A 23,421-nucleotide genomic window follows, 5' to 3' on the forward strand; every position below is an offset into this window, starting at 1 on the left:
AACAAAAGAAGGTAAGGGGTGCCAGGAACAAACATTCAGTTGTAAGCAAAGCCAGCAAAAACACAATTCCAGAAAAATACAGGTCTGAGGCCATTTAAAATAGAGGGGGCAATAATTTATAATGATAACCCTAAATTATCAAGAGAAATAAAATGTTTTAATACAGTCTAAGAAAGCATGCAAGTGTATGATCCATTTAATACTTTTGTTAAAATGTTAAAATAAAACATTAGTTCTTTATGAGTTAAGCTTCAGTTATCTGGAATATTTACTTACAGGATATGTCCACTGTATGCCAGACAGTCAGGAGGCCTGTATGAGAGCTCCCTAATCGCCACTGAGATAAAAGGACAAACCAGGCTTGTATGGAAGAAATGTGAATTTGAATTTTCCACCAACTTCATGCATCGTAAGGCATCCTGAGATAGCAAACTTACTTATCATTTAAAAATAACCCTGCATGACTGCTTGTTAAGTTTGATGCACTGATTTAAAGTCATCTGAAGCTTATGGATTTAGTCACATTCAGTATAAATATTCTAGAGTTTACTTTCAAAATCTGGATTATTTTGACAATGCCCCCTCCCCCCCCCCAAAAACACCCATGTTGAAGCAGACACTAAGAACCTACAATCTAAGCTTTTTATAAGCATATAGTGATATGAAAATTTAGACAATTTGGGACAAGATTCATGTTTGATAAAAGAATACTTTTCTCTGTTCACATGGTACCACATAGAGTAAGTTTTTAACTGACACACACACACAAAAAAAAGCCCAAAATGTTGCTCTTATGAGGAATGGTAATGAATATATAATAAAACATATGACCACAACAAAGCTCTGAAATTTTAAGAACAGGACTTTGACTTTAAATAGTTAGTAGTCTTTTCATGTCACCAAAACCTGTGACTGTTTGCACAAAAAGGTGGAAATTCCGCTTCCTCAGATCACCGGTCCTGTTGTTAAGCCAGAGGGATTCACTGTCGTATGTGCTGCTATGGCTTTGATTTTAATTTGGCAGTGAAACACCTGCAAGTCTAACGTTATCACTAATGTCACACTCGCTTCAGGGTACCTTATCGAAAGGTTAACGCACCTCAGAAACTGAAGGGTGCAGTGTATTTTCGTTTCAAAAACACCCACAAACTAAAATAGATATTTAAAATCTTTATTGTTTCATCATCAAAAGTTTTCTTTCCATAGTAGAATGGCAATGCTGTATCAGTGCATATTCTATGGGAAATTCATACCCCGAGAGAGTGGCCTAAAAATCAGAGACAGCACTAGGTCAAGCCAGTGTGCAAGATCAAAGACACAGTGCGGTCTATGCGGTTAGTACAGGGAAAGAATATGCAGCTGTTAGAAAAAGGGTCTATGGCCAAGTGAACCCACAGTAGCAGTGCACTGCACTGGCATTCTAGAAGACCAGAAAATGGGGAAGAAACAATGTACTTCCTGCAAAAAAATCAAGTAGATCGCAGGCACAGAGTTCCCAGTTGTTATCACCAGCTGTCTCATTCACGGGTAACTGAACTCCCTTTTTCATGTAGGATCACTAGAGTGTAGAACACTCTAACACTGAAGCCATTTTCAGCCTGATGTGTAAATGGTACAGCCACCGGCATACCTTTAATTCTCCTTCCCATCTCATGGCTAAAATTAACAACCTGGAGTAGGCAATACCATCTATGGTTTTAAGCATCGTTAGTAAAAAGCTGAATGAACTCAAAATTTGTCCCTACTTTGTTAAGAAATCAGCTTTACAAAACAACAGAAGGTAGCTGTCATGATTATGCAGTTTTGTATAAAGGCAAAACCATTTTTAGGTAAGTACAATGAATAAATACACAAACCAATACCCTTAACAAAATACTGTCAGGCCAACTTGAACACTGTCATAACCAGCTCCTGAAAAGAAGTACTGATAACTGTGAGATGCAAATGACCACTACGATTTGATCATGCCTGGGCACTGGGGAGTTTTTGGTCAGGTTTGTGTCTGAAGCTGCTATACAGCTGGACTTGGCTATTTTGCATTAATTCACACAACTAAATGCCTTTTATAAGGAAATAGCTCATCTATCCTGAGGAAATCAAAATCAAAATAGTTGAGAGATATACAGGAAACGTGTCTTAAATATTCTCACATGACATATGATATAACCTTAGAGAAGAACAACTACAATTACCACGGTCTAGACCTGAAATTGTTAACACACAGATTACCTGCGAGACTAACACATCTCTTGTGAATCATGCCAAGGCCTTGCGGGGCGGGGGCACTCTGAACGTTATGGCATAGCAATTACTTTTCAGGTAAGTTAAACACTCCTAACTTTAAGTGTTATTAAACTATATTTGGAAAGTTGTTTTACTTAATATATACAATGTATAAAAAGGTTAGAAGGCGGAGTCAGGGACAGGTTTTCTGGTATGGGTGATGCAAACACACAGCTGTCCCTCAGGAGGAGTTCCCTGTCTGCCCATGTCATCCATGGTAAAACATGGAAGGCTGATGGAAGATCAAAAACTGTCACTCCTCCCTAGAAACCTGATTCAAAAAACATGGAATTTTGACAGGTGTTTCTTCCCACAATGCAACTCATTCTTTCGACTTCAACTACGAGAAACGTACAAATCACATCTCAAAAATTGGTTTTCACACCCTTACTTTGAAGTTTAACAGTGAGTTCTTCTAATGATTGCAAAGAAAAGCACACCTTTGTAGCAATTCCACAAAATAATTCTGAATTCACAAAACACCTGCTATTAGTAAAACCATCAACCCTTATTGAGGGTGTGGCATTAATACTTGGCCCCTCTGAGGTAAAAATGCAACTGTATTTGCACTTAGTATATACTCTTAAGGTATGCCAACGGTCTCCATGTTTGCATAAAATCGGGACAGATGTCATCCTGATTGAAAAACTCATTTTTGTAACTTTTTATAATAATCGAGGTTGAATAATCTTGAGAAAAGATGTACTTTAACCCAGTAACATAGCCAGCAGAATTCTGACTTCCTAACCAATACAAATAGTTATTACATTAAAAAAAAACTTTAGCATTGCATATTTATTAAAAAAAAAAATGAATAGGAAAAACATAAATATTTAAATTCAGCAGGACACCACAAAAAGCATACTGTAGCTAAGTGTGAAATCAGTCAAGCTTTTCCAAAAGAAATGAATCCTTTTAATCCTTCAGCAAGTCTCTGTGAAAACAGGATGCTTACAATAACAGCGGAGAGGGAGCACCCAGAACACCCCCGAGAGGCCTGCTACACCGTTCAGCATTACTGCCCATCTCGTTTGCATGGACGGCCAAAGAGCGACAAGAAGTTTGTTTTATAAGAGTTCAGCAATTCCTTTTCACCACTGCTGCCAGCTGAAGTCGTCATTGCTTCCAAAGACCAAGAAAAAGCCTAGGATAGTCGCAAAGATGACTGTGTTTCCTGTGAGAACCAGGGCGCAGGCTCCCCATGCAATCTGCAGAAAGAAGACAGATACACTCAGTCAACAGACGTTATGACAAAGAGAAAATGAAAAGCAAATCCAGGCTCTAGTTGTATGCCAATCATGGACTAAAAGAAATATGATTTGTAAGAATAACTCATGGTACTGAACATGGAATGGTACTTGTATAGTCCTTTCTTTTTTTAATGTTTGGGTCCTTTAAAAAGAAAGAAGATGACGGAGGATGGTAACTGTTCAAAAGTGAGCTTGACTTCTGGGCTATGAGGAGGTAACAGAGAATTCCACAATTTTCTGTTTATAAAGAAATTTTCTCTAACTCTTCCATTAGAGAAGCTAAAATTTTATCTCGAGAGCAGATTAAATTTAGAATGTCGGAGATGAAAACAGACTCATGAACATTCTTTTACAGGAGCAGGGGGAATTATCTCCCTCTGTCCTCTCAGTCTTTTTTCCCACCTCCTCAGAGATGGAGGAGTCAATCTGATGGTGGGCCTGAGGGAAGTTCTAAGTATTTGCAGCCCAGCTCCTTCTCCTCTCTGGTTCTTCCCACCTGCAGAGAGAGAAGGTTCAGCCTCCTCAGGTCTCCTACGTTTTAAGGTGGACAGGGCAGGCCTCTGGCCACTCGGCACTGGGTGGGCGGATGTGCCGAGGCCTGAGTGTGAAGCACCGGCAAGCCAACTGTCGCTGCAGACCTGGCTAGTTCTCCAACAACACTTTAATCAGTTAATGACAACTAACGTTAAATTTTCATCTCTGTCCTCCAGGCTCCTATGTCTTTCATCTCTTTTTCATGCTATTCAACAAAACTGTTTTGTTGAGAAAAACTTAACAGAGTCTAATATAAAATCAGCCCTGGTGGCACCGTGGTTAAGAACTCAGCTGGTAATCAAAAAGTGGGCAGTTCAAATCTACCAGCTGCTCCTTGGAAACCCTACGGGGCAGTTCTACGCTGTCCTATAGGGTTGCTATGAGTAGGAATCGACTCAACGGCAACGAGTAATATAAAATAGCCCTGGTGGCACAGTGGTTAAGCACTCAGCTGCTAACCGAAATGTCAGTGATTCAAACCCACCAGCCACTCTGCGGAAGAAAGATGTGACAGTCTGCTTCTGTAAAGATTTATAGCTTTGGAAGCCCCAAGAGAAATTCTACTCTGTCCTACAGGGTTGCTGGGAGTTGGAATGGACAATGGCAGTGGGAATATAAAATCATTAATAGAAAAATATATCCAAGGAGTTTATCACTTACCAGGTGTGCTCTGGCAAAAACAATGGGAAGTCCAAAAGCTGAGACAACAATGCCTGTTGTAAGAAATATGGCAAGTTCCTTACAGGCATTACTCATAGCATCTGTGTCATCCACTAATCTTCTTGCTATGCAGTATGGGATAGGTGAAAGGATGTAAAAAAACAGAACGAAGAGGGGCCAGTATTGGCTAGAAACAGAAAAAGAAGTTATTGTAGTTTCTGCTATTCATGTCATTTTCCTATGTACAAAATATGCTTGTTTCTTTTTTTCTGGCTTTAACAAACAGAAGTTTATTTTCTCACGGTTCAGGAGGCTACAAGTCTGAATTCAGGGCATCGGCTCTAGGGGAAGGCTTTGTCCCTGTTGGCACTGGGGGAAGGGCCTTGTCTCGTCTCAGTTTCTGTTTCTTGGTTCCTTGGTGATCTTCACGTGCTGTGGCAGCCACCTTCTCCCATCTCTGCTTGTTTGTCCTAATCTGCTTTTTTTTTTTCCTTTTTTTTAAATTGTGCTTTAAGTGAAAGTTTACAGTTCAAGATAGTTTCTCATATAGAAATTTATATATACTTTGTTATGTGACCCCAGTTGCTCTCCTTATAATGTGACAGCACACTCCTCCTCTCCACCCTGGATTTCCTGTGCCCATTCAACCAGCTCCTGTCCCCCTCTGCCTTCTCATCTTGCCTCCGGATAGGAGCTGCCCATTTAGTCTCATGTATCTACTTTTTTTTTTTTTTTAATCTACTTGAGCTAAGAAGCACTCTCTTCAGGAGTATCATTTTATGTCCAGTCTATTCTTTGTCTGAAAAGGTGGCTTCAGGAATGGTTTCAGTTTTGAGCTAAGAGACAGTCTGGGGACCATGTCTTCCAGGGTCCCTCCAGTCTCAGACCATTAAGTCTGGTCTTTTTACTAGAATTTGAGTTCTGCACCCCGCTTTTCTCCTGCACCATCAGGGACTGTCTGTTGTGTTCCCTGTCAGGGTGGTCACTGGTGGTAGCCGGGCACCATCTGGTTCTTCTCGTCTCAGGGTGATGCAGTCTCTGGTTTACGTGGCCCTTTCTGTCTCTTGGGCTAACCAAAATATGCTTATTTTAAAACAAGACTGAAAGGACTATTGCAAGGTACAAAACATGATACAGTTTATAAACAAGCTATAACCTGAACACTGAAAAAGAAAATAAACGTTTTAAGTTATACCAAAAAGAAACCAAACCCAGTGCCGTCGAGTCGATTCCAACTCATAGCAACACAGTAGAATGGCCCCACAGAGTTTCCAAGGAGCGCCTAGAGGATTCAAACTGCCAGCCGCTAGGTTAGCAGCCACAGCACTTAACCACTATGCCACCTGAGTTTCCATTTTGAATTATAGTATCCTTAAAATCAATTAAAACATAATATAAATTTTCTTATAACATTAAAATGCTCTATAAGTTAGAACAGTAGGAATCAAGGCCCAAAACTGAAAATATTTTTTCATTTTAGGATATAAATAAAGAGGCATGTGGCGAATGGGAACATTAATATAGTAATTCTTAAAATTTAAGATTCATGCCCTTGACTTATAATGCTAATAAATAAATACCCTGTCTTAGCTGAACCGTCCCCCACACTTTCCTTAAGTCAGTAGCAATTCCCCAAATACTGAAAATATAGAAAACTAATTGAAAGTTATTTTGGAGATTTTCATTCAGAATACAGAACTTATCATAATAAAAATAGAGGGCTTTGGTCTGTAGCCTAGTTACCTGTGTTGTGCCAGTGTCATCTCCTGGTTCTGATAATACACTACAGTTACGTAAGATGTTACCACTGGGGGTAGCTGGGTGAAGGGTACAGGGGACTTCTATGTACTATTTTTGCAACCTCTTAGAGTTGAAATTATTTCAAAATAAAAAGGTAAAAGGAAATGAATGGCCTTTAAACCTGCTGTGAAATAAAATATACATCACAGTAGAGATTTGCTTATACTTAATGGCTTATGATAAGCAAATATCTATGCTTTTTCTAAATATTATAAAATTTAAAAAGTTCCAAATTCAATACATGCTCAATGAAAAAAAAAAGTCAAATACAAAAGCAAAAAAAGTGAAAACTAACAGTTCCCCACACGTTCCCTGCTTTCAGGAGGGACGAGAGTCCCTGGCGAAGGACATCATGCTTGCTAAAGTAGGGGGTCAGTGAAAGACAGGAAGACCCTCAACGAGACGCACCGCCACAGTGGGCTCAGAGATAGCAAAGACTGTGAGAATGGCGCAGGACCAGGCAGTGTTTCGTTCTGTTGTACACTGGGTCACTATGAGTTGGCACAAACTCCCCACACCTGACAACAACATGCCTATGGTTATGGTCCCATTTGGGAGTCAGCTGTCTACTTTGTTAGTGAGGCAGAATTAAAACCAAAAAAACCGACTGCACTGCAGCTGAGTCGATTCTGACTCATAATGACCCTGTAGGACAGAGTACAACTGCCCTGGAGGGTTTCCAAGGAGCAGCTGGTGGATCTGAACTGCTAACTTTTTGGTTAGCAGCCGATCTCTTAACCATTGGGCCACCAGGGCCCCATTAGAATTAGGCCATGTTAATAAGGATCGGGTTGTTTTTTATGTTAGTGAGGTGGGATTAGGCTGCATGTGTCTTGAGAGTCACCACCCTTCACCATCCTACAAGATATAAAAGCAGAGAGAAGTGAGCAGAGAGGGAGCTCCTAATGTGAAGCAAGAGTCGGGAGTGGAACACATTCTTTGGACCCAGGGTCCCTGCCCTGAGAACCTCCTAGACCCAGGGCAAGACTGATGCCAAGACACATGGAGATCTCCAACGGACGCCGGGCCCACAGACGCTGAAAAGAGACAAGGACATTCCCCGAGACTTGACACAGAGAGAAAGCCTTCCGCTAGAGCTGGTGCCCTGAATTCAGACTTCCAGCCTCCTAAACTGTGAGAACATTTCTGCTTGTTAAGGCCATCCGCCTGTGGTATTTGTGTTACAGCAGCACTAGGTAACTGAGACACATGTCGATACTAACAGGGCTTCCTCCTCCGTTTACAGACCGCCCAGTATGTCCACAGACGGATGTATCATAATTTAACCATGATTTTAATGGACACTTAGGATGCTTTCAGGTTTTTTGGTGGGGGAGGGGATATTATACACAAGGCTGCCATTAACACACTCTCTCCCCACAAACATATCTTTGCAAACATCTGCAAGCGTATTTTTACAAGAAATAATATATAAATTGAGCACCACAAGGACAATGGCCTTGAAAATATTTGCATCTATTTTTATACTCCGACCTACAATGCCTGTTCGCCTGTATTTTTTTACTCTGCCAACGGATCTCATTAATTTTGAGTGAGGTCAATAAATTGCAAACAAGCAATTTCTTATTGGCAATTTATAGTTCTTTTTTCATATTTGTTCATTTTATCTTTTTATTATTCATTCTTGAAAGTTATTTCTATTCTGTGGGGTTGACATTAACTTTATCCAAAGAATCTGGTCTTTTTTTTGCTCAGGTGCTAAGAGATAATCTCTTTAAAAAAAAAAAAAAAACTTGGAATTACACGTCTTTGATAAAGACTCCAGACCACACGTAACTAACAGGTTCAGTGAGGTGATGAGGTGACTCTGGGATGGGGGCTGGCCAGGCCTGAAAGACTCAACACCTTGTGATCACCTCGCGATACTCAACAACCTCAGGGGAGAAGGGCTGGAATTTGTGTTACATAATGGGATCCCTAATAAAACCTCTGGACGTGGAAGCTCCATGGGCTTCCTGGTTGGTGCAGGTCATCCGTGCATGCTGGAGAGCAGCGTGTCCCTCTCTGAGACATGGAAGCTCCATGTTGGAAACCCTCCAGGCCTTCCCCTATGTGGTCTCTTCATTTGTATCCTCTTTTGCTGTAGTAATGCTGTAATCGTAAGTACTACAATTTCTGTAAGTTGTTCCAGTGAATTATCGAACCCAGAAGAGTGGTGGGAGCCAACAGGTCAGAGATGAGGGTGGCTGGGAACCTCAGAGCTTATAGCTGGTATCCTGAAGGGGGTGGGGGGAGAGGAAACTCCTGAATTTGTTGCCTGCGTGTCAGAAGTGAGGGATCCTGGGGAGTCCCTGAGCCTATGGCTGGAATCTTAAAGGAGTAGTTGGAGTACCCTGAATTTGTAGCCAGCAGGTCTGAAGCAAGGGGAACTGTCGGGACTCCCAAGCTTGCAGCTGGTATATGAAGTATTAGGCTGACTTGGCTTCTGAAGGATGGTGTCTTTTTAACTTGTAAGGTCTGACCTAGCTCCAGGTGGCTGTGGTCAGAGGAGGAAGTGCTACACGGGCACATGGTGTTAGGACTGAACAGAGAAGTGAAAGAGTATTGGTTTTTTTTATTTTCCGTTGATTTGAGATTTCCACACAACACATATCCTAGGCAAAGTAACTGTTTATGTGATTTTTTTCTCTTAGTCAACTGATGTCTTATGGCTCTACTTATTTCATCTTCGGCTGAAAAGTTTCTAATTTTCATGTGCTTAAATTTATCAATAAAACCAGTTGCTGCTGAGTCGAGTCTGACTCATGGCAACCCTATGTGTGTCAGAGTAGAACTGTGCTCTATAGGGTTTTCAGTGGCTGATTTTTCGGAAGTAGATTGCCAGGCCTTTCTTCTGCAGGGTCTCTGGGTGGACTCGAGGCTCCAACATCTTGGTTAGGAGCTGAGCTTGTTAATCATTTGCCCCACCCAGGGACTTCCAGTTCCTCAAAACTGAGCAGAAGGGAGGGACTAAAGTGTTGCCACTACAGAACTAGCAGTAGTCCAGGAGCAGGTGAGAGTTCAAAGGTCTTTTCTGCACCATACCAAAACCAAACCCAGTGCCACTGAGTCGATTCCGACTCATAGCAACCCTATAGGACAGAGCAGAACTGCCCCACAGAGTTTCCAAGGAGCACCTGGCGGATTCGAACTGCCGACCCTTGGTTAGCAGCCGCAGCTCTTAACCACTTTGCCACCAGTGTTTCCTTCTGCACCATGGCGTCCTAAAATCTTTACAAACAAATTTTACATGACGAACTTTTAAAAGGGTGTATGTATGGCAAATGAACATTTTTCTGCAATAGTTCACAGTAGTAAAAAAATTTTTCAAAGCTTTAGAAGTAAAAAAATTTTCACCCTTAAACACCCAAAAAGACAACTATTTTACCTACTTGTATATTGGAAGGGCACATCCAAGCATCAAAAACATCAGCCCGACTGCTCCTCCAAAGGACAAACTAATCAGAGCTGCAAAGCCAACAAGAAAGTCAAATGGAAATATCAATTAGTTAAATCAGGTTGTAGTTAGCATACTAACAGCTTCAACATTACCTGTAATCCCAGAAGCAAAACAAAAAGCAATCCAAGTGTAGCAAAAGTGAGTTGTCTTCCAAAGCGTAAGTTATCTAGTTTTAGGGTAAGTCTTCTGTGGTGTCATCCAGGCACAATAAAGTGATATTTACTTTTAAAGCCCTGACCTAGCATACCACCACATTCCCCAATTACTGCCTCCCTTTCTAAGGCAGTATCACAACCCGTAAGATCAAGGCCCCTCTGGGCATCAGGCCTGTATTTACCGCACACATCGTTACCTTTTTGAAAAGCAGGTTCTCAGCTTTATTGGCATTTAGAGGCCTCACCAATGGGAAAACCTCTCCTCATTAGCCCTTGCTTCTGGCACATACACTCCAACGTGCACAAAATCGATAAGAAAAAAGTATCCAAGGATATTGGTAGCTAATAATTTTAAATCAACGAATTTGTTATAAATCTTAAAATAGTTTACAAAACTATAGCTGGATATTCTCCCTGAATCTTCTATGCATTAGAAAATTTGCAGGATTATGGGTACAATCCTTCCATGGTATCACTATTTTAAGGCATTATCATAAGCAACAAATGTGAAATACGGTTTCTAAAGGCGAAATACACAGTTTCTAAAGTTTTATAGATATATATACTTATAAAAAGCATTATATTTTATAAAGTGATTTCACATACATTAGTGAGTAGACACTACTTTCTAGAATAAGCATAGTTAATCAATCTCTAGAATTAAGCAAAGAAATACATGATCACTTATTCTGAGTCCTACATAACCTGTGCATTGCTGCAGCTCCAGTGACTGACAGAGTAATTTCTGGCTGTCTTAGAGTTACTAAGACAAAATCCAACACCTACAAACCAAAATTAACAGTAAGGGGGTTGAACGCTGCCAAATACCACTGACATATTTCTTAGATTTAAAACGGTTATAGTCAAGGACACCCACTGATGTCATAGCTTGGTAGATTGGGATTTCAGATCACTGATGTAGGTCATGTCAAACTTGAGCATATTTACTTAGTCCTTAATGTCATTATGGGGCCCTGGGGGCACAGTGGTTAAGCGTTTGGCTGCTTACCAAAAGTTCGGTAGTTCGAATCCACCAGCTGCTCCTTGGAAACCCTATGGGGCAGCTCTACTCTGTTTTATAAGATTGCTATGAGTCAGAACCAACTTGATGGCAGTGGGTTTGGTTTTTTTGTATTTTAATGCCATTGTATTTTCAAAGATAAAAGAAAGAAAGACAGTAGGAGGCACTTTAAGTTTACAAAGGGAATGCAATGTAAACTGTGAGGAAAACGCTGAATTTACCATTTGTTCTGCTCAGTTCGAGAGAGGTCTTCAGGATCAGGCCTCTGCCTACCTCTCTTGACACGTATTATCCTTGTTCTCTGCACTGTAGTTACACTGGTTTTCTTTCCTGGAAGCCAGCAGGGTCCCTCACCCACATGGCCTGTACATATCTTATTCCTTTTACCTCACACACTTTTTCATTCATTCAAGAAATAGTTACTGTGAGCCAAATACGAAACAGCCTCCGGGGATCTGGCGGGAAAGGAGACATGGCCCTTTCACGATCATGAAGTTCGTATTCTTGTCCCACTCCTCTTTCCTCCAGGTTAACTCCTCCTTTCCCTTCAGCTCTCAGCTCAGTCATCTCTTCCTCGGTGAGGTGTTTCCAAACCTCCTGACTAGACCAATGCCTCCTACGTGTATTTACTCATTCATTCAGCAACTGTCTGCTGAGCACCTAATGTGTGCCCATGTGCTACTCTGGATACTGGAGACAGAGCAACGAAAAATGATCGATGCTCTTGCTGTCATAGAGCTTGCATGCTAGTGGGAGAATAAAATGATTTAAAAAAAAAAAAAAGGCAAGCAAGTAAATGTCAGGTGTTATGAAAAAAGTCAGGCAGGGTAAGGGATGGGGTGCTCCTTCAGACAGCGTGGCCTGGGAAGGTGCTGGGAAGGTGTCTCTGTGGAGGTGACCTGTGGAGGAGGAGGGGGCGGTGGGGAAGAGGAGTAAATCATGGGGCTACCTGGGGACGAGTGTTGCAAGCAGAGGGGCATGCTGGGGCAGAGGTCCTCTGGGCTTGGTTATCACAGCTGTAATTTTACGTTGATTTGCAATTGCCTTTCCTTCCGAACTGTATGTGCCGCGAGAGCAGAGAGCAAGTTTTTCTGTTGTTGTTAATGCTTGTGTCCCAGGTCTTTACACTCAATAACACATGGTTGTGGAACGAATGAAAGAAAACCGGGGGAAAAAGAGCGAGAGCGATGTAGCAGAGTGGAAACGGCGCAGAACTTAGAGGCTCTGGATCCTAGTCCCTACTGGGCTGCTGTGTGCCGCCGAGTTGATTCTGACTCACAGCGACCCTATGTAACAGAGTAGAGCTGCCCCATGGGGTTACCAAGGCGGTAATCTTTATGGGAGTAGACTGCCACCTCTTTCACCCATGGAGCAGCTTGTGGGTGCCAGCTGCCAACCTTTCAATTAGCAGCTGAGCACTTAACCACTGCGCCACTACTAGCCAATAATAATTTGAGTCACAGTTCTTTCTTCTACAAAATTAAAGAATTGAACTACATCTAAAATGAAAATAATTCTCTGAACACTAAAGGTACTTGTTAAAAAACATGCTGAAGAAGTGAAAAACCATCCCCACTTTTTGAAGCGTAGTTGTCAAGCTGCTAAATTCACCACTACAAACACAATACAGTAACACCTCACTTACTCAGATGCCTTTTTCTGAAGATATAGCTTAGAATCCCGGAAAAAACAAAGGTTACTAAAGGGGCAAAAGAGATGTCACAAAGGCCACACACTATAACTTTATAAACAGACCTTTAGGCTCTATTCAGAAATTATTAGTTTTTGTAAGCAAAGTTTTTGTGAACTATCGTGTGTGAATTCAAACACCATAAAAAATTATTTGAAGAATCATCTATGCTTATTTGTATTTTTTAATAGGTAAATTTATGCACGTACCCAGAACAAAATGAAATGAAAAGCAAGTTCGCCTTCCCCTCAGTGATCACTGTTACCTGTTTCTTGTGACACAAAATTGTTTCCTAGATTGAAATAAGGTGCCCTGGTGGCACAACACCCTGGTGGCACAACAGTTAAGCACTCAGCTGCTAACTGAAAGGTTGGCAGTTCAAACCCACCCAATGGCTCCTCGGGAGAATACCAGGTAGACTACAAAAGATTAAAACCAAAAACCTACTGCTGTCGGGTCGATTCTGACTCACAGCGACCCTATATGAGATGAGGATGACAAAAGATTACAACCTAGAAAACCCTATGGGACAGTTCTACTCTGTCATAGAGGGTCACTATGAGTCAAAAATGGACTCAAGGGCAGCTAACGACAGTAACAACAGATTGGAACAAATGAGAAATAGGAGGAAGAGCTGCATACAAGCAAGAATAACCCTCTGACAGGAGGGAGGGGATGGAAAATTCTTGAACGTCAGGCAGAAAATTCGCAAAAAGCCTAGCAGTTTGCAATAATCTCAACAAGATGCAAATAGCTTTAGATAGGAATAAAAAAGCCTGGTAATATTTCATTGAGTTTTAACATGGGTCTATGACAGAGACAATCATTTAAAAAAGAAAGTGTAAATTCTTTTGAGTACACTCTTAAAAAGTTAAAGATGGTCTCTTAAAAAAAAAATCAAGAACTAAAAAGAGGTATCAGGTATCAAGACAATTTTACGTGGCAGTGAACCTCTCAGTAATACTGGGTAAGATAAAAGACAAGGAGATTAAATAAATTGCTCCAAAGTGTTCTCAACACTTGCAGTACTGCCCTGACAGGGAACACAACAGAGGACCCCTGAAGGAGCAGGAGAATAGTGGGATGCAGACCTCAAATTTTTGTAAAAAGACCAGACTTAATGGTCTGACTGAGACTGGACAGACCCCAGCGGTCACAGCCCCTGGACTCTCTGTTAGCCCAATACTGGAACCATTCCCAAAGCCAACTCTTCAGACAGGGATTGGACTGGACTATAAGACAGAAAAAGATATTGGAAAGAAGTGAGCTTCTTGGCTCAAGGAGACACTTGAGACTATGCAGGCAGCTCTTGTCTGGAGGTGAGATGAGAAGGCAGAGGGGGACAGGAGCTGGCTGAGTGGACACAGGGAATACAGGATGGAGAGGAGGAGTGTGCTGTCTCATTGAGAGGAGAGCAGCTAGGAGTACACAGCATTGTGTGTGTAAGTTTTTGTATGAGATACTAACTTAATAAGTTGTAGACTTTCACTTAAAGTACAATAAATTAAAAAAATAAATTAAAAAAAAACCGCAGTGTTTCTTAGGTCTTATGAAATTACCAACTAAGCTGATTTAAATATAAATTTCATCATTTGTATATAAATCGTCCTAAATGACACATCGACATGGCAAAAATTTCTACAGTAACCGAGTGATGCAACATTTGGAAGACAAAGCTTAAGATGAGTCTGGTTTCTCCTCCCAGAACCTCCAGGCTAGGGATGAACAGCACAATTATCTCTAGAAACAGGTGCTGGTTCGGTGATTACAAACGGAAACCACAGCAGATGAGTCAAGCAACAGAAAGTATAAATTAGAGCAGGAGAAAGGACCAGTTCTCTAACCTGGGAATAAACAGAAAAGCCCGATATATTACAAAATAATAGGGAAATGGCTCAAAAATAAAAAAATCTTTAAAAAGTTAGTCTCCAATTATAGCAACTCCTTCCTAATGTAAAGATGACAGGCCAACAGGGAGGGAGAAAATATTGGATTCCCGATAAGCAATCCTAACAACAGAAAATCCCATTTAAACCGAAAGTGTTAAGTACAACTCTGAGATACTTTCACCCGATTAATGTGTTTTAAGTTGGCAGTCCTACTCTGTCCTACAGGGTCACTATGAGTTGGAAATGATTCCACCGCAAGCAAAGGGTTTACGTTTGGAGAAAGAAATTACAAAGCTATTTTGCAGAGAGATGCCCACATTAGATGATACTGAAGAAATCGGAAAGAACAGGGAACAGGCAACATCCTAAAAACAACAGCGCTGACCCATAACTGCCTTTCACATAAGAATTTTAAAAGGCCTACGTAAAATATGACTCTGGAAAAGCAGCTCAAAAAAAAGTTGTCTTTAAGGGAAATGATATACACAGAAATGCTGTTATCAAAGCTGATTTCCAGCTTGCCTGGCCCTTCTACAAAGTAGCAGCTCAGGAAATCGACGTAATTTGTTGTTAACAAGCCCTGTAAATTGAAAACACTGTTAATGGTGTTTGCTCCTAGCACACAGACAACGAAATTTCCATACAGTGGGAAAGAATGCAACATGCCTTAGTTCTAAAGGGAAGATAGGAATAAAAAAGCCTGGTAAGATGTCTTCAAATTTTAACACGACTTTATCTACAGAAAACGAAACAAAACTTTGAAATCTTAAAAGGCTCAACGCACAACTGTGGACAGGAAAGCGAACCAGGAGCGCTCTGGGGCCACTTAGAGTCTACCCGATAGTGGTACCAACATGGCAAATCAAAAGGCACCGGTTTTAGGAACCCGCAAAGCTGGGAGAGCGTCCGCCTTGGGGGCAGATCTCCAAGGTTTCCGAAAGACCCAACCCTTGGAGCTCTGGGAGGGCGTTCGTGCGCCCTCAGGTCTATGGCACTCGCGCCTTTAAGTGGGACATGATACTGCTTTTCCGTAACTGGCACCTCCTGCGGCCTCAGCCCCTTCAGAGCCACCTCTCTCTCGGGTGCAAACTCCTGCAAGACGCGTCTGACGGTCCGAGTCCCAAGGCGACTCCGCACTGAGCGCGAGCCGCTTCACTGTCCGTGTGGGGGGCGACGGGTGGGCGACAGGCCACGGGAATCGGCAGAGGGAGGGCGCTGACGCAGGGAAGCCGCGGTCCCCGCCGCCTCCGGGGGCGCCGCGCCCACCTCTGCCCCGAGCTGCGCGGCCGAGCCGAGGGGCGGCCGGGGGTCGCCGGCGCAGGGACCCCGCGGCGCGTGCCCCGGCCGGGGAGCGGCGTGCCGGGCCGCGCGGACCCTCGCTCGCCCTCCGCCTCGGCGGACACCCAGCCCTCCTCCGCCCAGCGCCCAGGGCCCACCTTTGATGCCGGCCATGGCGGTGACGTTGCTCCTGGCTCCAGGACCCGAGGCGGCGGCGGCGGCGGCGGCGGCCGGGAAACCGGAGACGCCAGGCGGCGGCAGGAGACAACACCCGGAAGTGCGCGAGGCGGTACTTCCGCCCGGTGGCCGGGGCTCGCGCGGCGGAGGGGGCGCGGCGGGCTCAGAGGCGGCTGGGCTGGACCTTCTCGTCCTTTCCAGCGCGGCGCTTCGTGGGGTCGCGGCCTAGGGAGACTTTCCGCCCCTGCCCGGTTGGGCGGTACTTGCAGGCTCCGGTTCCATTTCCCTCTCAGAGTCGGGCAGAACCTCCATTCTGAAGCCACGGTCCCTGACCACGCAGTTCTCTGAGAAGAAGGGGACGCGGCTCGCCGCTGTCCCCTGAACACAAGAGTGATGTCTTTTTAGGATAAATTTACGTTCTTAAAAGCAGACCCATTTTCTCTCCTCCCCGGCCTTGTAATAAACGAGAAGGAAGACTAGATCTATAATCTGCACTTGGCTCTTTGGGTTTTCCACACAGGACTAGGGTTCTGGTGTGGACCCATCTCCAGAGATAGGAGAAGCAGGACCCAGGAAAGGGTGTCGCAGGTCTGGGTTTAATACAGATCCAATCTTCTGGGAGTCTGAGAGTTGATGGCTTCTTGGTAGTAACGGAGCTAGAAAAAAAAAAAAAAAAAAAGGCAGAAACACAGATCCATTTAGTCATCGTGCTGTTAGGTGCCATGGAGTTGGTTCCGACTCAGTGACCCTGCACAACAAAAGGAAACATTGCCCCGTCCTGCCCCATCCTCACAATTGTTGTTATGCTTGAGCCCATTGTTGCAGCCACTGTGTCAATCCATCTCATTAAGGGTCTTCCCCTTTTTGCTGACCCTCCAATTTACGAAGCATGATGTCCTTCTCCAGGGACTGGTCCCTCCTTATAACATGTCCAAAGTACCAGAAACGAAGTCTCGCCATCCTCGCTTCTAAGGAGCTTTCCGGCTGTACTTCTTCCAAGATAGGTTTTTCTGGCAGTCCATGGTATATTCAGTCTTCTTTGCCAACACCATAATTCAAAGGCATCAATTCTTTGGTCATCGTCCAGCTTTAGCATGCATATAAGGCGATTGAAAATACCATGGCTTAGGTCAGGCACACCTTAGTCTTCCAAGTCACATCTTTGTTATTTAACACTTTAAGGAGGTCTTTTGCAGCAGATTTGCCCAACACAATATGTCATTTGATTTCTTCACTGCTGCTTCCATCGGTGTTGATTGTGGGTCCAAGTAAAATGAAATCCTTGAAAATTTCAATCTTTTCTCCGTTTATCATGATATTGCTTATTGGTTCAATGGTGAGGATTTTTGTTTTATGTTGGGGTGTAACCCTTGGTGGAGGCTGTAAGCTTTGACCTTCATCAGTAAGTGCTTTAAGTCCTCTTCACTTTCAGCAAACAAGGTTGTGTCATCTGCATATCGCAGGTTGTTTACGAGTCTTTCTCCAATCCTGATGCTGATTCTTCTTCATATAGTCTAGCTGCTCAGATTATTTGAACAAGTATGGTGAAAGGCACACCTTTCCTGATTTTAAACGATGTGGTATCCCCTTGTTCTGTTTTAATGACTGCCTCTTGGTCTACACCTCTTAGTCGTTCTGAGATAGACTAGAACAATAGGAAAAATCTGTGGAAACAGCTTGGACAAAACCATATTTGTATGAAAGGCCACATCCTGGAAGAAATCTTCGGCATGTAGATACAGTCTCACCACAGAGCCCATAATCTGCAGAAACAATCTAGAAATTGCTTCACCTGCTTAGCCTAGCTTAACCACAACTTTGTCAAGACAACAGGTGCCGAGCATGCATGCAAAAGGTAGCCACGTCCACCAGATGAGCTTCTCTCAGAAGTGACTGTGATAGCCAACCCACTGGTGGGATTTGAACCAGCAGAGTTGGGGAACTGCGTAGGCACCACATCCCATAATGAGTGATGCTAACAGTCCCAGGGCCTTTTGCCTGGGACTCCATCTTGGCCGAGGGCTGTGTGCGCACCTCATTTCCACGGCCACACCAATTCCCTGAAAAACTCCCCCTTTTTCTCAGAAACTGCATGAGTAAAGAAAGGCTGTTTAACATAACCTGGTACGTAAAAGTAGTAACCTTCCTGACTCAAGCGAGTCAGTCTTTTGGAAAGGCTTAGTCCCCTGGCTGATTCCAGTTGCTTGACTCAAGCAAAATAAAGCTTGCTGAAGATAAAGTTTGTCTTTCACATGTATTCTTACTTGGGAAAAGACAAGGACCTTTTGTGTCAGATTGGCTATTGGTAACAATTCTACAGATATTTATTTGAACACTTACTATGTGCTAGGAACAGTGTTGGAGCCCTGGTGGTGCAGTGGTTAAGAGCTCAGCTGCTAACCAAAAGGCCGGTAGTTCAAATCCACCAGTTGCTTCTTGGAAACCCTATGGGGCAGCTCTACTCTGTCCTTCAGGGTCACTATGAGTCGGAATCAACTCAATGGTAATGGATTTGTTTTGGGTTTTTTTTTTTCCCCCTCTCCCTCCAGGAACAAGGTCAGGTTCTCAGGTGAGCAAAACCAAGTGTGGTTTCTGCCCCGAAGGAGTTTACAGTCTAGTGAGGGAGATAGACACAAAAACATGTAAAAGTACAATAGTGATAACTGCTGGGAAAGACAGGTATCAGATCTCTGATTTAGATCAGCCAGGGAAGATTTCCTTGAGGAAGGGAAGGCAGAGGTTAACAGGTGTGAAAGTAGAAGACAGAAGTGAAAAGCTGTCACAGGAAGGAATCAGTGTGTAGCTGGAGGCAGGAAAGAAGGCCCGTGGTTTTGCTTGGGGTTGGGGTGGGGCAGTATGGTTGTACAGCGGGGTCCTGTATAAGGAATTTTGTTTTTTTCTCTGAGAAATGAGAATTTTTTGAAGGGTTTTAAAAGGAGGCAGATGGGGGTGGGTGACATAGATCTAGAGTTTTAAATCTTTTCAGTCAGAACTAAAATAAACTGGCATATAAAGATCTTGCTAAGTGAATAGTTAGAAGAGATATCTCTAACAATTTAAAATGAGAGCTACTGGGAAGCTTAAGGTGTTGTCCACCTTATTCCCTCCACTACACTCATGGTTGAATTACAGTTTTAAAGAGGTCACATCTTGAGGTTTGTTGTTCTTGTTAGGTGTTGCAGAGTTGATTGTGACTCATGGTGACCCCATTTGACAGAGCAGAACTGCCCCATAGGGTTTTCTGGGCTGTAATTGTCATGGTGGAGCTGGTGGTGCAGTGGTTAAGAGCTTAGCTGCTAACCAAAAGGCCACCAGTTCGAATCTACCAGCCGCTCCTTGGAAACCCTATGGGGCAGTTCTACTCTGTCCTGTAGGGTCACTATGAGTCAGGATCAACTTGACCATAATTATTTTTTTGTTTTTTGGTAATCTTTATGACAGGCTTAATGACATGTAAGGCCCTGGTAGCACAGTGGTTAAGAGCTCAGGCTGCTAACCAAAAGGTTGGCAGTTCAAATCCTTGGAAATCCTATGGGGCTGTTCTACTCTGTCCTATAGTATCGCTATGAGTCAGAATCAACTTGACAGCAATGAGTTTGGTTTTTTTTTGGTTTAATGGCATATGCATGATCCTGCCTGCCCCAAATACTAAGTCTATGGGCATCTGGTGGAATAGAATTCTTCCCTATTCAAATTAGTGCAAAAAGTTCTGCCATCCTTTTCTTTTATCATGAAAAAATAAGCTTGCATTTAAAGATTGAAGTAACAAAAACATGAGGCACACTTGCTTATGTGCCAGAGACACGTGTGTTTCTTCTGTGAACGACCAGCTCCCTTCCCTCAATTACTGAAGCAGGTATGCATCTTCCTTCTCAACCCCCTTGAAAGGAACAGGTAGAATTCTGGGAGAAGTGAATGATTCCATTCCAAATGGTCACCACTGACACATTTTTTCTTGTTTTGTTCCATGGAATTCCTTCTTTGAGAGCAGGAATGGGTGAGGGGACAGATAGCTGATCAGTGGTGGTGGTATTGTGGGTGACAGGTTCTTACCTACTAGGCTCGTGGCTTGGCTCCTGGGGGGTCAGGTCACATGAGGAAGATTCTTGAGGGATGGCTTTTACATGCCCTGGTGGTTAAGTGACATTCCCCTAATTTCCTCTTTTTGATACAAACGTGTTGGGCATCACGGACATTAATCCTTGATGATGTTAAATGGGCAACGTGGGTTGTTCATCTAATCTGCTATGTTTTCCTGTGCTTCCATGGTCACGGAATCCTAAGCGACTCTACTCCTTGTACTTTCCCATGAGGGCTCCTTTTGATTATAACCACACGTGTACCAAAACCAAATGCATTGCCATCAAGTCAGTTCCAACATGTGGAGACCCTATAGGACAGAGGAGAACAGTCCCATAGGGTTTCCAAGGCTGTAATCTTTGTGGAAGCAGACTGCCACATCTTTTCCTGAGGAGCAGCTGGTGGGTTCAAACCATTGACCTTTTGGTTAGCAGCTGAAAGCTTACCCACTGCACCACCAGGATTCCCCTGCAAGTATAGAGGTTAGGATTTATAACCCACATTTTAGGCGACAGTTCAATCCATAACAGGCACCATAAATGACTTCCGTGCAAAGGAAGGAAACCCTGGTGGCGTAGTGGTTAAGTGCTACTGCTGCTATCTAAAAGGTTGGCAGTTCAAATCTGCCATGCGCTCCTTGGAAACTCTACGGGGCAGTTCTACTCTGTCCTATAGGGTCGCTACGAGTTTTTTTGAAAATGGGTTATGCAAATTAAAGCTTGAAAATAATTGCCTGAAAAAAGGAAGACTGTCAGGAGTTTTCTTGATGAGTTTTCCAAGTGAATCCTTCATATGAAGCAATCCTAAATCCTTTAAATGTTCCCTATTTTTTTTTTTTTTAAGTTTTCTTACTTAATAGGTTGTGATAGTTAAGGTTATGTGTCAACTTGGCTAAGCCATGATTAACAGTGGTTTGGCAGATATTAGGTAATCACCCTCCATTTTGTGACCTGATGTAAGCAATCAGTTGAAAAGAGTGTTTCCTTGGGGGTGTGGCCTGCATTCAATATATATACATATTCTGGCAAAGTTCACCCTATCTGGAACCTGCATCCAACTCGTCATCCTCTGACCTCCAGTTCTTGGGTCATGGACCGGCAGCCTGCCATCTGACCTGTGGATTTGGGACTTGCCAGGCTCTGCAACTGCGTGAGCAATTTCCTTGAATAAATAAACCTCTTTATATATTTATAAACATAAATGCATAAATATGTATATATAAAACAAAAAACAAACAGTACATATGTATATATGTTTGTATCTGTGTAGATCTATCTGTCTATGTAGATATATATACACGCTTAACTGGTTTTGCTCCTCCAGACAACCCAGCCTAAGATATTTGGTACCAAGAGTGGTTCCAGAGGAACAAAATCGTTAAGGATGAGTTTTCTGAATTGGTTCTCAAGTCTGGGTGGTCTCAAAGGTGCTGATGACTCTGCCTCTAGAGTATAGGGGGCACTGCTAACCCACGGCAGGAGGTGGCAATAGAAATATGCAAAATATCACCACCAATGAATCAAATATTTGTGAGAAACAAGGCTCTGGGTGATTGCATATTTGGTATTTTTCTACAGTTTTGTCAGAATGAGAAGTATGGAGAGGCTGGTTGATTGGTCCTACTTTAGCTAGACAAAGTGGTGTAAGAAAGAGATGAGCTTAGGGCTTCAGAGTCACAGCTCAAGCGTTGCATAGAAGACCTAAATGTTGCCACTTGTGCCCTGAAAGAAAGCCTTATTTCCTCTAATAATAGAGTTGATACTGCCAAAAACCAAACCCGGAGTCTTATTTTAAGAGTGGCTGAGTTACAACACCAACTGAATTCCCAACCTTGATTGATGTTTGAAGTTAAAGCGAGGGCATTCATTGGGAAGAAATGGGATCCTGAAACTTGGGATAGGGACATATGAGCAGATAATCAGGAAGCTATGGACATTGAGCCCATAAATTCCCTTGAATTGCTACTGCCCACAAAGCCAGCCCTCTTACTCCCAACTGAAGAGATCCATCCATCTTCGTCCCCTAAGCCACCCTCCCCAGTAAAACCGTTAACCCTTCCACACCCGTCTGACGAGATTACCCCTTGCAAACCACAGGAGTCAGGAGAAGCCTGAGCCTGGCATCCCACCCATGGATTTGGGACCTGCCATCCTCCACAACTGCTTGATCTGTTTCCTCGAAATAAATCTCTCTCTCTATACACACTTCACTGTTTTGCTCTTTTAGAGACCCCAGCCTGAGACATAGGTAACCAATCTTACCTCTTCCAGTTTCAATATTTTTCATAGAGGTGGTTTCCTATCCTCCAAAGTTAATTCTCAAAAATGAAAATACTGAGCAACTGCTACGTGCCTGGTGTTTTAAACATTTATCTGATTTAATCCTTTTCACGATTTTGTAAACTGGGAATTACTCTTACAGATCAAGCCAGAGAAAGCTCAAAGAAGTTTTTGAAAAAATCAATTTGTCATTCTGCATTCAGCTTTGGAGAGTGGCGTCTGGGGTCTTAAATGCTAGCAAGCGACCATCTAAGGTGCATGGATTGGTCTCAACCCACCTAGAGCAAAGGAGAATAAAGAACACCAAAGACACAAGGTAATTATGAGCCCAAGAGACAGAAAGGGCCACATAAATCAGAGACTACATCAGCCTGAGACCAGAACTAGATGGTGCCTGGCTACAACCGATGACTGCCCTGACAGGGAACACAACAGAGAATCCCTGAAGGAGCAGGAGAGCAGTAGGATGCAGACCCCAAATTCTCGTAAAAAGAACAGACTTAATGGTTTGACTGAGACTAGAAGGATCCCAGAGGTTATGGTCCCCAGACCTTCTGTTAGCCCAAGACAGGAACCATTCCCAACGCCAATTCTTCAGACAGGGCTTGGCCTGGACTATAAGGTAGCAAATGATACTGGTGAGGAGTGAGCTTCTTGGATCAAGTAGACACATGAGACTATGTGGGCAGCTCCTGTCTGGAGAAGAGATGAGAGGGCAGAGGGGGTCAGAAGCTGGCTGAATGGACATGGGAATACAGGATGGAGGGAAGGAGTGTGCTGTCTTGTTAGGTGGAGAGCAACCAGGAGTATATGGCAAAGTGTATGTAAATTTTTGTATGAGACTGACTTTTTTTTTTTTGTAAAC

At 43.0% G+C, this 23,421-nt stretch overlaps 1 protein-coding gene across 1 annotated transcript; it reads right to left on the reverse strand.

Annotated features, from left to right (window-relative positions):
* Positions 1-1,157: 1,157 nt before the first annotated feature.
* Positions 1,158-16,401, reverse strand: LEPROTL1 (leptin receptor overlapping transcript like 1). The gene is made up of 4 exons (XM_049866754.1): positions 16,179-16,401; positions 9,920-9,995; positions 4,728-4,914; positions 1,158-3,491 (listed from the first exon to the last, which is right to left on the reverse strand). Exons 1-4 carry the CDS (start codon positions 16,192-16,194, stop codon positions 3,375-3,377), a joined length of 396 nt encoding a protein of 131 aa, XP_049722711.1. The 5' UTR covers positions 16,195-16,401; the 3' UTR covers positions 1,158-3,374.
* Between the last annotated feature and the right edge of the window lie 7,020 nt (positions 16,402-23,421).

Source organism: Elephas maximus, chromosome 22, assembly GCF_024166365.1.
Source record: "Elephas maximus indicus isolate mEleMax1 chromosome 22, mEleMax1 primary haplotype, whole genome shotgun sequence".
Classification (NCBI taxonomy): Eukaryota; Metazoa; Chordata; class Mammalia; order Proboscidea; family Elephantidae; genus Elephas; species Elephas maximus.